Source organism: Salmo salar, chromosome 09, assembly GCF_965601325.2.
Source record: "Salmo salar chromosome 09, fSalSal1, whole genome shotgun sequence".
Lineage (NCBI taxonomy): Eukaryota > Metazoa > Chordata > Actinopteri > Salmoniformes > Salmonidae > Salmo > Salmo salar.
In genome coordinates this window covers 81713097-81728716 of record NC_138299.1, presented here as the reverse complement: position 1 = coordinate 81728716, position 15620 = coordinate 81713097, and the positions used below count along the sequence as shown (strand labels likewise).

Genomic DNA, 15620 nt, shown 5'->3' with positions numbered 1-15620 from the left:
TGTTGGTAGAAATGATGTTGGTAGAAAGGTGTTGGTAGAAAGTATGTTGGTAGAATGATGTTGTAGAATGATGTTGGTAGAATGATGTAGGTAGAAAGATGTTGGTAGAAATGATGTTGGTAGAAAGATGTTGGTAGAAATGATGTTGGTAGAAATGATGTTGGTAGAATGATGTTGGTAGAAAGATGTTGGTAGAAATGATGTTGGGGGAAAGATGTTGGTAGAAATTATGTTGGTAGAAATGATGTTGGTAGAAAGGTGTTGGTAGAAAGTATGTTGGTAGAATGATGTTGTAGAATGATGTTGGTAGAATGATGTTGGTAGAATGATGTTGGTAGAAATGATGTTGGTAGAATGATGTTGGTAGAAAGATGTTGGTAGAAAGATGTTGGTAGAAATGATGTTGGTAGAAATGATGTTGGTAGAAATTATGTTGGTAGAAAGATGTTGGTAGAAAGATGTTGGTAGAATGATGTTGGTTAGAATGATGTTGGGAGAAATTATGTTGGTAGAAATTATGTTGGTAGAAAGATGTTGGTAGAATGATGTTGGTAGAATGATGTTGGTACCCTTGCACATTGACTCGGTAACAGTACCCCCTGTATATAGCCTCGTTTTTGTTATTATATTGTGTTACTTTTTATCATTTTTGACTTTAGTTTATTTGGTAAATATTTTCTTTACTCTTTCTTGAACTGCAGTCTTGGTTAAGAACCTTGTAATTAAGCATTTCAAGGTAAGGTCCACACATGTTGTATTCGGGGCATGTGACGAATAACATTTGATTTGATTTGATTTGTTGGTAGAACGATGTTGGCGATCTTAGAGCTAAGGTCAGCTCTGCTAACAAACCTTTTACCCACTGGTCTCCACTAGTCCTCAGGACTAAGGTCAGCTCTGCTAACAAACCTTTTACCCACTGTTCTCCACTAGTCCTCACGACTAAGGTCAGTTCTGCTAACAAACCTTTTACCCACTGGTCTCCACTAGTCCTCACGACTAAGGTCTACACTAGTCCTCACGACTAAGGTCAGTTCTACTAACAAACCTTTTACCCACTGGTCTCCACTAGTCCTCACGACTAAGGTCAGCTCTGCTAACAAACCTTTTACCCACTGGTCTCCACTAGTCCTCACAACTAAGGTCAGCTCTGCTAACAAACATTTTACCCACTGGTCTCCACTAGTCCTCACGACTAAGGTCAGCTCTGCTAACAAACCTTTTACCCACTGATCTCCACTAGTCCTCACGACTAAGGTCAGCTCTGCTAACAAACCTTTTACCCACTGTTCTCCACTAGTCCTCACGACTAAGGTCAGCTCTGCTAACAAACCTTTTACCCACTGGTCTCCACTAGTCCTCACGACTAAGGTCAGCTCTGCTAACAAACCTTTTACCCACTGTTCTCCACTAGTCCTCACGACTAAGGTCAGCTCTGCTAACAAACCTTTTACCCACTGTTCTCCACTAGTCCTCACGACTAAGGTCAGCTCTGCTAACAAACCTTTTACCCACTGATCTCCACTAGTCCTCACGACTAAGGTCAGCTCTGCTAACAAACCTTTTACCCACTGGTCTCCACTAGTCCTCACGACTAAGGCCAAACACAATGTTTGGGAAGGCTTTCTTGTGAATATCCATCATATCCCTACATAAAACTAGATGTATCATGTATTTCAGCAGTATGACTCTCAGTTGTTAAGAACAGGGCGTTGTGTCAGCTCTGTATATGACACGTATATGTGCAGTACATCACTCAAACAGTACAGTAGCACCCACCTGCTTAGTACAGTGGGATGTGGAGCACATAGCATCAGTATAATCCTGATCGGAACCAATGGAAGGCTGTATCTATTTACTCTGTCTCACAGGCTGTGTACAGGGATGGTATCCGATAGGCTGGCAGGCTGGGAGACAGAGAGGGAAACAACGCTGGAGGCTTATGGGGATCTGTTTGTGTTTCACAGTGTCTTCCAGCCAGGTGCCTTTGTTAAATCAGTGTGGTACTGGAAGTGGAGTGGGAGTGGCACTTCATTTGGAGATACTTAAGAGAGTTATTATTTCTGTCGTCTTTTTCGATGGTACTTGTACTTGAAATGGTGAAAAGGACGTTGTGGAAGCTTTGGAAATGTAATTGGCACTGCTGAAAGACTCCTCGTGTTCTGAATAATGGAGAATGGTGAGCTCAAAGTAGAGCCAGACACACACACAGCCGAGCCCAGCTGGGGAGAGAAACAGCCTGTCTTGCTTTCCCATGTGCGTGGCTGCGCGTGCATGCCTGTGTGTTTACATTGAAGAAGTGCATCTGTTACTCATTGTGTATTTATTATTACTTGTATTATTACTGTATTGTTGGGACGTAAGCATTTCACTGTTAGTCTACACCTGTTGTATACGAAGCATGTGACAAATATAATTTGATTCGGTTTTTTGATCTGTTGGGTCAGCTTGGTATGAGAGCGGTATGAGATGGGTCTGGTCTGATAATTGAGTGGTGACAGATTGATGCCAAAGCTACTAGATAGACGTTCACAGATTTCATGGGTAAATCACAGGGCCCAGACCTGTTATAAACAATGTCACTGATGAATGGAAGTATCTCTGACCATCTTTACTGACCTCATCTTCATGACCAGCTGTAATAACAAGCTAAAATAACAGGGTCTGGGGGCCCACTATGTGTAAAATGGAAAATGTATATGGTGTGAACCTCCACAAGAATCAACAGGTGTTGGGCACGTCAAATGACTAAAAACACCTGCTACATTGACTGCATCCTGTGCTCCCTGTTGGTCAGTGAGATAGAGATGAAACGATATCCTGGGCATCCTACTCAAAATTAGATCACTGTGTCTCTGCATGAAAAGACCAGAAAAAATACCTTCAAGGCAAATCCTACTGCTACAGTCCCTATCCTCCTCCTGGGATAGAGATCTGTGATACGATGCCAGTAAGGCCTTCATTCACACAGAGGTTAAGAGTCTGAAAGGCTGAGAGTCTGAGGAGTTAAGAGGCTAAGGGGCTGAGAGGCTGAGGGGCTGAGAGGCTGAGGGGCTGAGGGGCTGAGAGGCTGAGGGGCTGAGGGGCTGAGAGACTGAGGGGCTGAGAGGCTGAGGGGCTGAGGGGCTGAGAGACTGAGAGGCTGAGGGGCTGAGAGGCTGAGGGGCTGAGGGGCTGAGAGGCTGAGCGGCTGAGAGGCTGAGGCTCATCCCCCAGTGTCCTCCCCCATGTTTAACCTCTCCCTGCTGGGTGAGAGGATCAGAAACAGGGGTCTCTCTCCTGACAGCTGTTCTATGGCAGGCGTGTGTGCCCACTTCTCCACCACACGGAGGCCAGGGGCCAAGGGGCTGAGGTGCTGAGGGCCGAGGGGCCGGGGGTCGAGGGACCGAGAGGCTGCGAGGGGTCGAGGGGCTGGGGGCCGGGTCAAAAGGGGCCGAGGGGCCGACAGGCCAGGGGGGGCGGGGGCGGGGGCCGAGGTTCAGGGGCTCCTGCCTCACTCCCTGCTCACATAAAGTCACTTCTAATCACTGCGGGACTTAGCCAATGATGTGCTCATCAAACAACACATTTCAAAAAGGCCTCTTAAAAGGCCTGAGGACCAAGAGGCAATAAGAGATTTGTATGTGGATGAAAGGGAACCGTGCAGACAGACCTTGCATCAGAATAGAGGGGATGGATCATTGGGATCGCCAGTTAAATCAGCACCGCACAAGAGAGAGAGAAAGAGAGAGAGGAAAAGAGAGAGAGACAACAAGAGAGAGAGACAAGAGAGAGAGAAAAGAGAGAGAGAGAGAGAGAGAGAGAGAGAGAGAAAGAGAGACAAGAGAGAGAGAAAAGAGAGAGAGAGTGAAGAAGAGAGAGAAAATGAGAGCGACAAGGGATTAAGGGAGAGAGGAATGACTCCCTTTTAGTCATGCTTTTTGTACTCTATCACAGCTCTCCAAAAAGAATAAGTGAACAAATACATTTTTTAACAAAGGCAGGGCTCTTGAAGTGGAGGCCCATGGGGGCCATGAGGTGGCTCCATTGTGGGTTAGGGCGCAGGAAAGCCACAACGCACCCACCCTCTCCCCCACTCTGCTCCCCACAACTCCTCCTCAAACAGAACATGCCTGCACATGAGCTTTGATATGTGCTAGAAAGCCTTAGAACAGCAGCAAAGGGAAACGGTAATGTTCCACACATCCCAGACACATGCCCTCCTCTCTGAAGTTGGTGTGATGGACACATTGTGACAAAGTTGGCCCATAGTAACTTCCTGCTTGTGCTGAATGCAGCCAGAATACCTCAATATACTGGAGGAATCTGACAGTAACAAGACCTCACAAAGACAACAAGAGCTACTGATTTTCCATATGACATATAGCCTCTGTAACCACAATAATACTGGAAACAAACAATGATGGGAAACTTTAAAACACTGCGAGGCAATGAAATTGAAAATGTTTTTTAGCCAAAGAATAGGTTTAATCTCGGTCCTCACAACGGCCCCTAAAGAATTAACTTCAGTGCTGGTTTGTGCTTGTGTGTGTTTGGGTGTGTGTCTATGCCGAAACATATTGTTGTGTATAATTCAATTATTTATCGAAATATGGTAATGATGTACATTTCTTATCCTGAAAATGGGGCGTCCTTTATCTTCCAGCTGCATTGTTTGCTTGCTGGCTGTTGTTGTTATTGTTTCTATCTCTGCATTGATTTGCTGTGTTTGGACACACACACACACACACACACACACACACACACACACACACACACACACACACACACACACACACACACACACACACACACACACACACACACACACACACACACACACACACACACACACACACACACACAGTTTCAGTCAGCAGAAGAGAGGAGGGGTGTGTCCAGGGATGTCTCTTCGGGGGACTCTGAATGTTAGGGAAATATATTGGAGCACACAGGTTCGGTGGATAACATTGCTAACATGGCAAAATTACACACACTCACACACCTCATCAGACCCAATTTAGAAAGTCAGTTTGGGATCAGGAGACCAATTATATTCATTATTTCCCTCGATCATTTCCCTCTCATTTGCTCTTTCGCTTGTTTTTCTTCTTCCTTTTTTAACTGTGTTTGCGTTTTGCATATTTTGGTGGTGAGTGTATTGCACAACACAAAATGACCCATAACATTTGGAATACACTGTAGGCCTACTTGTCTGTACTAGATTGATGTTAAGTACAGTTTGTGGTATATATAGATGTATGATCTTAATTTGATCACCCTGTTGCAGGAGAACTTTCCTGTAATGCAAACTGTATCCAAACTGATACAACGAGAAGATTGAAATACTGCTCATTTTCCAGAAAACTACCCTCTTAGTCCTCAAGCTAGCTAGCAGTAGCCACAGCAGCCATTATGGAATGTCATGTTGCATTGAACAACAAAGGAGTTGATTTGCTGACACTGCCATTACAAAATGGCTGTGGTGGCTACTGCTGGCTCACATGAGGATGAAAAAGGCAGTTTTCCAAAAAAACAAGCAGTATTTAAATCTTCTTAAATGTATCAGTTTGGATAAAGGTAAAATTTGGAATACAGTGGCATATCCCATCCCTGCGTTGAGGTACGTTTTCTGACCAATATCTCACGCCGGCTCCGCAGTGTCTTAATCTAACCATGATGGTGTTCCGACTCCAGTGCGGCTCAGGCGTAACGGCAGGGGTCGGATTCTTCTGGCTACTGTCCATGGTTTCATCTGCTTGTACATTCGGTAATTAAACCCTCCCGGATAAATTCACAGTGTCGCACTGGGTCTCAATGTTTTAGGCCTACATTCCCCCAATGATCCCCAAGGATAAGAGAGTGCTGAACAAACTACTTGCTTTGCCACTTAGTAATATACAGTTGAAGTCGGAAGTTTGCATACACTTAGGTTGGAGTCATTAAAACTCGTTTTTCAACCACTCCACAAATGTCTTGTTAACAAAGTATAGTTTTGGCAAGTCGGTTAGGACATCTACTTTGTGCATGACACAAGCAATGTTTCCAACAATTGTTTACAGACAGATTATTTCACTTATAATGAATTCACTGTATTACAATTCCAATGGGTCAGAAGTTACATACACTAAGTTGACTGTGTCTTTAAAAAGCTTGGACTCCAGAAAATGATGTCATGGCTTTAGAAGCTTCTGAAAGGCTAATTGACATAATTTAAGTCAATTGGAGGTGTACCTGTGGATGTATTTCAAGGCCTACCTTCAAACTCAGTGCATCTTTGCTTGACATCATTGGAAAATCAAAAGAAGTCAGCCAAGACCTCAGAAAATATTGTACACCTCCACAAGTCTGGTTCATCCTTGGGAGCAATTTCCAAACGCCTGAAGGTACCACGTTCATCTGTACAAATAATAGTAAGCAAGTATAAACACCATGGGACCACGCAGCCGTCATACCGCTCAGGAAGGAGCTGCATTCTGTCTCCTAGAGAGGAATGTACTTTGGTGCGAAAAGTGCAAATCAATCCCAGAACAACAGCAAAGGACCCTCTGAAGATGCTGGAGGAAACAGGTACAAAGTATCTATATCCACAGTAAAATAAGTCCTACAGTAAGGGAAAAAAGTATTTAATCCCCTGCTGATTTTGTACGTTTGCCCACTGCCAAAGAAATGATCAGTCTATACTTTTAATGGTAGGTTTATTTGAACAGTGAGAGACAGAATAACAACAACAAAAATCCAGAAAAATGCATGTCAAAAATGTTATAAATTGATTTGCATTTTAATGAGGGAAATATGTATTTGACCCCCTCTCAATCAGAAAGATTTCTGGCTCCCAGGTGTTTTTTATACAGGTAACGAGCTGAGATTAGGAGCACACTCTGAAAGGGAGTGCTCCTAATCTCAGTTTGTTAACTGTATAAAAGACACAGAAGCAATCAATCAATCAGATTCCAATCTCTCCACCATGGCCAAGACCAAAGAGCTCTCCAAGGATGTCAAGGACAAGATTGTAGACCTACACAAGGCTGGAATGGGCTACAAAACCATCGCCAAGCAGCTTGGTGAGAAGGTGACAACAGTTGGTGCAATTATTAAGAAACACAAAAGAACTGTCAATCTCCCTCGGCCTGGGGCTCCATGCAAGATCTCACCTCGTGGAGTTGCAATGATCATGAGAACAGTGAGGAATCAGTCCAGAACTACACGGGAGGATCTTGTCAATGATCTCAAGGCAGCTGGGACCATAGTCACCAAGAAAACAATTGGTAACACATTACGCCGTGAAGGACTGAAATCCTGTAGCGCCCGCAAGGTCCCCCTGCTCAAGAAAGCACATATACATGCCCATCTGAAGTTTGCCAATGAACATCTGAATGATTCAGAGGACAACTGGGTGAAAGTGTTGTGGTCAGATGAGACCAAAATGGAGCTCTTTGGCATCAACTCAACTCGCCGTGTTTGGAGGAAGAGGAATGCTGCCTATGACCCCAAGAACACCATCCCCACCGTCAAACATGGAGGTGGAAACATTATGCTTTGGGGGTGGTTTTCTGCTAAGGGGACAGGACAACTTCACCGCATCAAAGGGACGATGGACTGGGCCATGTACCGTCAAATCTTGGGTGAGAACCTCCTTCCCTCAGCCAGGGCATTGAAAATGGGTCGTGGATGGGTATTCCAGCATGACAATGACCAAAAACACACGGCCACGTCAACAAAGGAGTGGCTCAAGAAGAAGCACATTAAGGTCCTGGAGTGGCCTAGCCAGTCTCCAGACCTTAATTCCATAGAAAATCTGTGGAGGGAGCTGAAGGTTGGAGTTGCCAAACGTCAGCCTCGAAACCTTAATGACTTGGAGAAGATCTGCAAAGAGAAGTGGGACAAAATCCCTCCTGAGATGTGTGCAAACCTGGTGGCCAACTACAAGAAATGTCTGACCTCTGTGATTGCCAACAAGGGTTTTGCCACCAAGTACTAAGTCATGTTTTGCAGAGGGGTCAAATACTTATTCCCCTCATTAAAATGTAAATCATTTTCTAACATTTTTGACAGGCGTTTTTCTGGATTTTTTTGTTGTTATTCTGTCTCTCACTGTTCAAATAAACCTACCATTGAAATTATAGACTGATCATTTCTTTGTCAGTGGGCAAATGTAGAAAATCAGCAGGGGATCAAATACTTTTTTCCCTCACTGTATATCGACATAACCTGAAAGGCCGGTCAGCAAGGAAGAAGCCACTGCTCCAAAACCGCCATAAAAAAAGCCAGACTACGTTTTGCAACTGCACATTGGGACAAAGATTGTACTTTTTGGAGAAATGTTCTCTGGTCTGATGAAACAAAAATAGAACCGTTTGGCCATAATGACCATCGTTATGTTTGGAGGAAAAAGGGGGAGGCTTGCAAGTCGAAGAACACCATCCCAACCGTGAAGCATGCGGGTGGCAGCATCATGTTGTGGGGGTGCTTTGCTGCAGGAGGGACTGGTGCACTTCACAAAATAGATGGCATTATGAGGAAAGAAAATAATGTGAATATATTGAAGCAACATCTCAATACATCAGTCAGGAAGGTAAAGCTTGGTCGCAATGGGTCTTCCAAATGGACAATGACCCCAAGCATACTTCCAAAGTTGTGGCAAAATGGATTAAGGACAACGAAGTCATGGTATTGGAGTGGCCATCACAAAGCCCTGACCTCAATCCTGTAGAAAATTTGTGGGCAGATCTGAAAAAGCGTGTGCGAGCAATGTTGCCTACAAACCTGACTCAGTTACACCAGCTCTGTCAAGAGGAATGGGCCAAAATGCACCCAACCTATTGTGGGAAGCTTGTGGAAGGCTACTGGAAACGTTTGACTCAAGTTAAATAATTTAAAGGCAATGCTACCAAATACTAATTGAGTGTATGTGAACTTCTGACCCACTGGGAATGTGATGAAAGAAATTAAAGCTGAAATAAATCATTCTCTCTACTATTATTCTGACATTTCACATTAAAATAAAGTGGTGATCCTAATTGACCTAAGACAGGGAATTTTTACTAGGATTCATTGTCAGGAATTGTGAAAAACTGAGTTTAAATGTAGTTTGCTAAAGTGTATGTAATCTTCATACACGCTTCAACTGTATATGTATGAGTGTACAAAACATGAGGAACACATTCCTAATATTGAGTTGCACCCCCTTTTGCCCTAAGAACAGTCTCAATTCATCAGAGCATAGACTCTACAAGTTGTCGAAAGCATTCCATAGGGATGATGGCCCATGTTGACTCCAATGCTTCCCGCAGTTGTGTCAAGTTAGCTGGATGTCCTTTGTGTGGTGGACCATTCTTGATACACACAGGAAACTGTTGAGTGTGAAAAACACAGCACCATTGTAGTTCTTGACACACTCTAACAAGTGCGCCTTGCACCTATTACCATACCCTGATCAAAGGCACTTCAATCTTTTGTCTTGGCCATTCACCCTCTGAATGGCACACACATAATCCATGTCTCAATTGTCTCAAGGCTTAAAAATCCTTCTTTAACCTGTCTCCTCCCCTGATTGAAGTGGATTTGTGAAGTGAAGTGACATCAATAAGGGATCAGATCTTTCACCTGGATTCACCTGGTCAGTCTATGTCATGGAAAGAGCAGGTGTCCTAATGTTTTGTCCACTCAGTGTACGTCGTATTAGGCCTAGTTATGTAATAATTCACTGAATGTCCAAAATCTAAAAACAATGAGTAGGCCTCTTTCGATTGAATGATTTGAATCTCATTCACACACTTCTGCTCATGCACAATTTCCCTAAGGACGAGGTATATGTTAGACTTATATCTCAAAGCAACATGAAATCCTACATCAAGACCCCATCTTCATACAGCCTAGATAGGCACGGGAGTCATGCATTTGCATTGTCAATGATATGAAGGTTCAACAGGAGAACAATGATAAATATAGTGACCATGAAATCATGCTGGGTAGATTCTCTTCAATTAATAAAGGTCTCTATGATGTGGGAACTGTGGGGAAATCCACTCATACAGCATGCAATTGACATATAGGATTATGATATATGATGTGAATGTAAAGATTATAGGCTACTGCAGGGATGGGTGAGGATGCAGGATCAGATATGAAATGCAATGAGATGCTCCAATAGGATTTTTGTTAAGTACCAATGGAAATATTTGAAACCAGTCAGTGATAAGATATGGAATGAAATTCTATACATATATTTATATTTTATTTATATTTCATTTCTGGGAGGATATCTTGTACACCAAATATCCCATTGGCAGTTAAGCGCATTCAATGTGTTGAGAAGCCAGAAACAGTCACTTGGTTTAACAAACACAAATACAAAATAAGGATAAACCATAAAATAATGAACCGCATGTATATAACATACAAAAGAATCCCATGCCTACTCAGTAGGTAACTACAACATTCCAACTTGAAGTCGTGGATATTTACATTTATAGTTACAAAAATATAGTTTATAATTTCTCTCTTTTGCTTACATTCTAAAGAAATGAAGCAGTGTCCTCGTATCATCACGCCCTTTTCTGTACTTCTTCAGAGTCTGAGCACGACTTACGTTCTGTAACAAAAATATCCCTTTAACCCTTAAGGCGAGACACAACGCATCCTCTCTTGCACGCAGACTTGTCATAACATCAGCAAGGCTTCACAAAAAGGCACCAAAAACAGGAACGGTGGTTTTGTTTTTAGATTTTTTTACGTGAAGTTTTTTTGTCCACATAACAGACTGATATGTCACATGATGTGAACAAGAGAAAGATTGTACCAGTGGATGATATTTACAAAACAATAGAAACTAACATCACTCTTAACACATGCTGGAATACTTAAGTGCTTATTTTGTCATCAAACAAAGTCAAAAACGTATCACACCATCGTCATCACTACAGAGAAAGTATTAGAATAGAAAATATGGCCCTGCTCACTTCAAATAATACAATCCAATTATTCAAATATGTTTTTCACATCAATGGTACCAAATAATAGAAAAAAATAACAAAACATGGCACAAGTACAATATACATATAACGTCTCTTCGTGCCTTAGTTACAGGATGACTGGATGTTCAGTCTGTCTGTCTGTCTCTTAGTGCCTTAGTACCAGGACGACTGGATGTTCTGTCCGTCTGTCTGTCTCTTAGTGCCTTAGTACCAGGACAACTGGCAATGTTCAGTTTGTCTGTCTGTCTCTATGTTTTCACTCATAAGAACTCATAAGAACGACCAACCTGTCTTTACCTGTTTCAACTATGGCTCGAGAAAGTCTCATATGCCTCATTCCTTTCTCGTGTTCTATATTGTCTTTGCCCGGTCCTTGACCTGTGTTTTAATCTCTTCTTCAGGTGAATCTGAGGACTCACTGAACAGAGCTTGCAGAGGGAGCAGGCAGAAAAGTGCTTTTCAGATGGGGAATAAGTCTTTTGATGCTGATTTCTCCCCTCAAAGAGACTGTACGGTGTGGTGGGGAGGAGGAGGAGGAGGAGAGAATAAAAAGTATATTTTCTCTTGCTTAGCAGATCTCGATTGTCCTTGGGGAGAGTGTGGAATGCATGTCTGATAGCGGGGTGGGGACCGGAGAGGAGTAGATAGAGGCTACGGAGGAGGGGAAGGAGGAGGCCATGGAGGACTGAAAACCGGACATGGACATGGAGACAGAGGGGTAGGTGGTGGCGATGGAGGGAGAGGGGTACGAGGTGGCGATTGAGGGAGAGGGGTACGAGGTGTGGACCGGAGAGGAGTAGCAGGATGTGACTGGAGAGGGGTAGGAGGAGACTGAGGAGGGGGCTGATACTGGTGCTTCTGCCACCACCCCGGCAACCCCGCCCTTCTCCGCCTTCTTGTCCTTTTGCCTCAGGTGGATCTTGGTGTGCCTCTTCCTCTCATCGCTGCGGGCGAACTTGCGTCCACAGATCTCACAGGCGAAGGGCTTCTCGCCAGTGTGCGTGCGAATGTGCGTGGTCAGGTGGTCGCTGCGGCTGAAGTTGCGCATGCAGATGCGGCACTGGAAGGGCTTCTGGCCCGTGTGGATGCGGATGTGGCGCGTCAGCTCATCGGAGCGGGAGAAGCGGCGGTCGCACGTTTCCACAGGGCAGGCATAAGGCCTCTCGTGGGGCGGTGTCTTGCTGGGCCGGTTGGGGTACTTGCGCATGCGGTTCGGCTTGATCAGCTGGGACTGGTAGACACTCTTTAAGTCCTGGGAACCTGTCTGAGTGGCAAAGGCTTTGATGGTGGACAGGGGAGTGAGGGAGGGCTGGCCAGACCCGTTGTGGAAGGGCTTCTGATCCTGTAGCAGACTTATCTCCCCCTGCTGCTGGGGAAATAGGTAGTCAGGGATCATGGGCACAGGAAAGCTGGAGCCACACGTCTTGCCGTTGGAGTAGGTTGGCGGGGGGTACTGGAGTGACCCCCCCGCGGGGATGGGGAAGCCCTGGCCCTGGTCAGAGAAGATGTCAGAGCTGGTGCTGGAGTACGTAGGAGCAGCTGAGTAGATGGGGATATTCTCACTGTGGTGAACAGAGCAGCTCAGACTGGAGCTCTGAGAGGAAATGGTGACGGAGGAGATAGAGGACGGGGACGAGGAAGAGGTGCCGGTCTGAGAGACGGAGGAGGGCGGGGCGGAGGTGGAGGGGGTGTTGATCCCCACTAGCCCACTGACCAGGCTGAACAGGGGCTCGGCCCACAGGCTGTTGCTGCAGTTGGTGGCTGGCTCCAGGGTGAAGCGGCCAGTGTAGGAGATGGGAGGCAGCCGCTGGGTAGAGTAGCTCTGCTCACCCATCGACTTCTCACAGTTCATGGCGATATCAGGTAACGTATCTGCAGAGAGAGAGAGGGAGAGAGAGGGGACATTAATCAACCTGTCAATATGCTGGAGGGAGAGAGAAGAGGGGCGACTCGGGAGGGAGGGAGGGAGGCAGAGGGAATCCTGCCAGAGAGGTGGACAGGGTTGCCCCTTTCCTCTCTAACAGCAGCAGGTTCCTACACAGAGCAGGAGAACCTCCCTCCAAGCAACCCCAGCTCTTTCCCACCCCTAAACTCCCACACCAGCCATTTCCTCCGCTAACCAAAAGATAGATGAGAGCTGTCGTGCAAGTCAGGCCAACTCATCTGCATGCATGCATTTAAATATATATATAAATATTTCTGTTACGCATTCGCTCAAGCGCACACACGCATGCATGCAGGCACACACACACACCAAGCTCTTGAAGTCAGCCACATAACCAAAGGCAATTGATTACTGAAACTGCAGTTCAGCTGGTTTTAAGAATGCAATTAAAATTGAGCTCTAGACTCTCTAAAAGGTATGCAATGAGTGAGCCACGCTCAAGTCCAAATACCATTCAACAGTGATGAAGAGCTACAATTTAATTTATACAATTCTACATTTCTGAGTTATGTATTTCCAATCATCATAAATTAAACTTCTTTATTACAATGAATTTCTTTATTTAAAAAAAGTCCATATCAAACCATCATGAGAATTAGACATATCTCATTCAAAGGACACATTCATCATATTTAGAGTCTTCTCTCTAAGTTGAAATTGAATGAATAATTGCCAGGTGAACATTAACAATGATTTAAGTTCTGCTAAACAGTTTCATGCCATGCATTCTGCTACTGCACACAGGAAAGCAGCAGCTGTCTATCATACATTACAGTAAAGTAATTCCACCCAGCAATATAACAAGGAGATAATCTTACCTCCAGCAAGGTGGTCATATTGCTCTCCTTGCTCCCCCGATCCAAAGCCTGCTCCCTCGGGCGCTGATGCAGAGAGGAAGGGGGTCCCAGCGGAGCTCAGCATCATCATCTCCTCCAGCTTGGGGTAGTTATCCATGGGAGAGTGGGGGAAGCTGAGGGGGTCTGAGATCTGCAGGGCTGGAAGGAGCATCTCTGTCTTGGTTGCAGCCATCCTCCAGAGAAGTGGACCTGTAGGGGCCTGAGGCTGTGCTGGAGGCTGAAAATGAGTGCAGTGAGGCTGGGCAGAGTGGAATCACCAGTCCACCTCAGAGAGCAGGGTCAGACTGCTACTGCTGCTGAGGATGAAGATATCTTCTCTTCTGTTTCTTTCACTCTTTCTTCTGGTTCTTCAAAAGTCTTCTTGTATTTTTCTTCCTTTTGTCCAAGATGAGTAAAATCCACTTTTTTATTTTCTATCAGAAAATATTATTCAGATCAGATGTGTCCCTTTTACTCATTCCCTAAAACAGATGATAATAATCATTAATATATGTTGGGTTTTTTCACTGGTTGAATCCAACTAGGGTGCTGCCCTTTCAGATAATGTGTTGTTGTTGTTGTTGTTGTTTTGAATTCACTTCTACTTTCTCTGTCAAATGTTTTCGGTTAGGGAGATAGCGCAGTAAGTGTGTGAGTATGTCTATCCTGCTCTTATGTTAACTGTTCTGGGCACTGAGGGCTCTCTTTCCTGCGCAGAGAATACCGACTCCTTTATATACCCTCTCACCATGACGTAGATGTCCATATATAGAGTGGAGGAAGCCCATATTTAGGCACTGCAGCGGAGGACACATGACGTTAGCCTGGGGAAAAAGCGGAGAAGAGAGACTTTATATTGAGCCAGTGCAATAAATCGCGGGAAGACACCAGCTCTTCCTCAGCCCTGAATCGATGCATCTTCATATGAGAATCCCTGCTAGAGAACAAGGCATAATTCTTGCTCTCTCCCCAATGGCCCGTAGTTTAGATTCGGATTTCCCATCTGTGCAGCAGGCTGCGTGCTTTCCGGAAAACCCTGTCCGCTATGCCATGTAAGGTAGTAACTACACAAGGACCTATTCCGGTGGGTTTCCATTTCCTTGCCCTTATTTGGAGCTTCCTGAGGTAGTGCTGATCGGCGCTTGGCAGCAGTGAAATGAGAGAGGTTGGAGAGCAGCTCAAGCGTAGCGCTCTGCTCCATACAATAAGTAATGTCAGCCCTATCCTCCCTCCATAACGCAGCCTCACCCAAACCAGCAACGAAAACACTGTAGCCTTAATTTTAGATAGAAGCAGAGACATTTCAGCTTTTAAATGCTCTAAATGGAAATGTAATGAATAGAGCAACTCGTTTATGGGTCTCAGTTGTGTTGAGTTAATGCATTTGCAGTTTGCATCAACACATGAGATCACAAAAACAGCCTCATAAAGTATATTCATAAAAAATTGATAGCTAATAATGTTATCAACCTTGCATTTTAAGACGGGGGCATCAATTTTATACATTCATGCATTCATGCATATTTTCATGGCCAGCCTACCCATCCCATTTACGCACAAAAAGGCCCACAGAGATAGTCATGATGTGGAAAAATAAAAATTGTTGAAGTATTTCATTGCAAACACAGTCATCTACCACATCAACGAATGCCTTAGTTAGACATCAGCATTTGACAGTTGAGAGGAATAGAGAAAGAAAGGCCAGACAGCTGATTCCTCCAGGATGACAGTGGGAAATCCTGTGCAATTATGCCAGTGTCGCGTGTCAGTTAACCTAAAATCAAATGACCTATATCATTTTCTTATTTTTATCTTTGCTGTCAAAATTAATATTTTAAGATCAGGTCATGGTTAGGAAATATGTGAATATAGCCTATGTTGTTT

General features: G+C 44.4%; 1 protein-coding gene across 1 annotated transcript; it reads right to left on the bottom strand.

Annotated features, from left to right (window-relative positions):
• Window positions 1–10177: 10177 nt before the first annotated feature.
• Window positions 10178–14609, bottom strand: LOC106611930 (early growth response protein 1). Its single transcript, XM_014212603.3, has 2 exons — window positions 13719–14609; window positions 10178–12827 (listed from the first exon to the last, which is right to left on the bottom strand). Exons 1-2 carry the CDS (start codon window positions 13927–13929, stop codon window positions 11524–11526), a joined length of 1515 nt encoding a protein of 504 aa, XP_014068078.1. The 5' UTR covers window positions 13930–14609; the 3' UTR covers window positions 10178–11523.
• Window positions 14610–15620: the final 1011 nt, after the last annotated feature.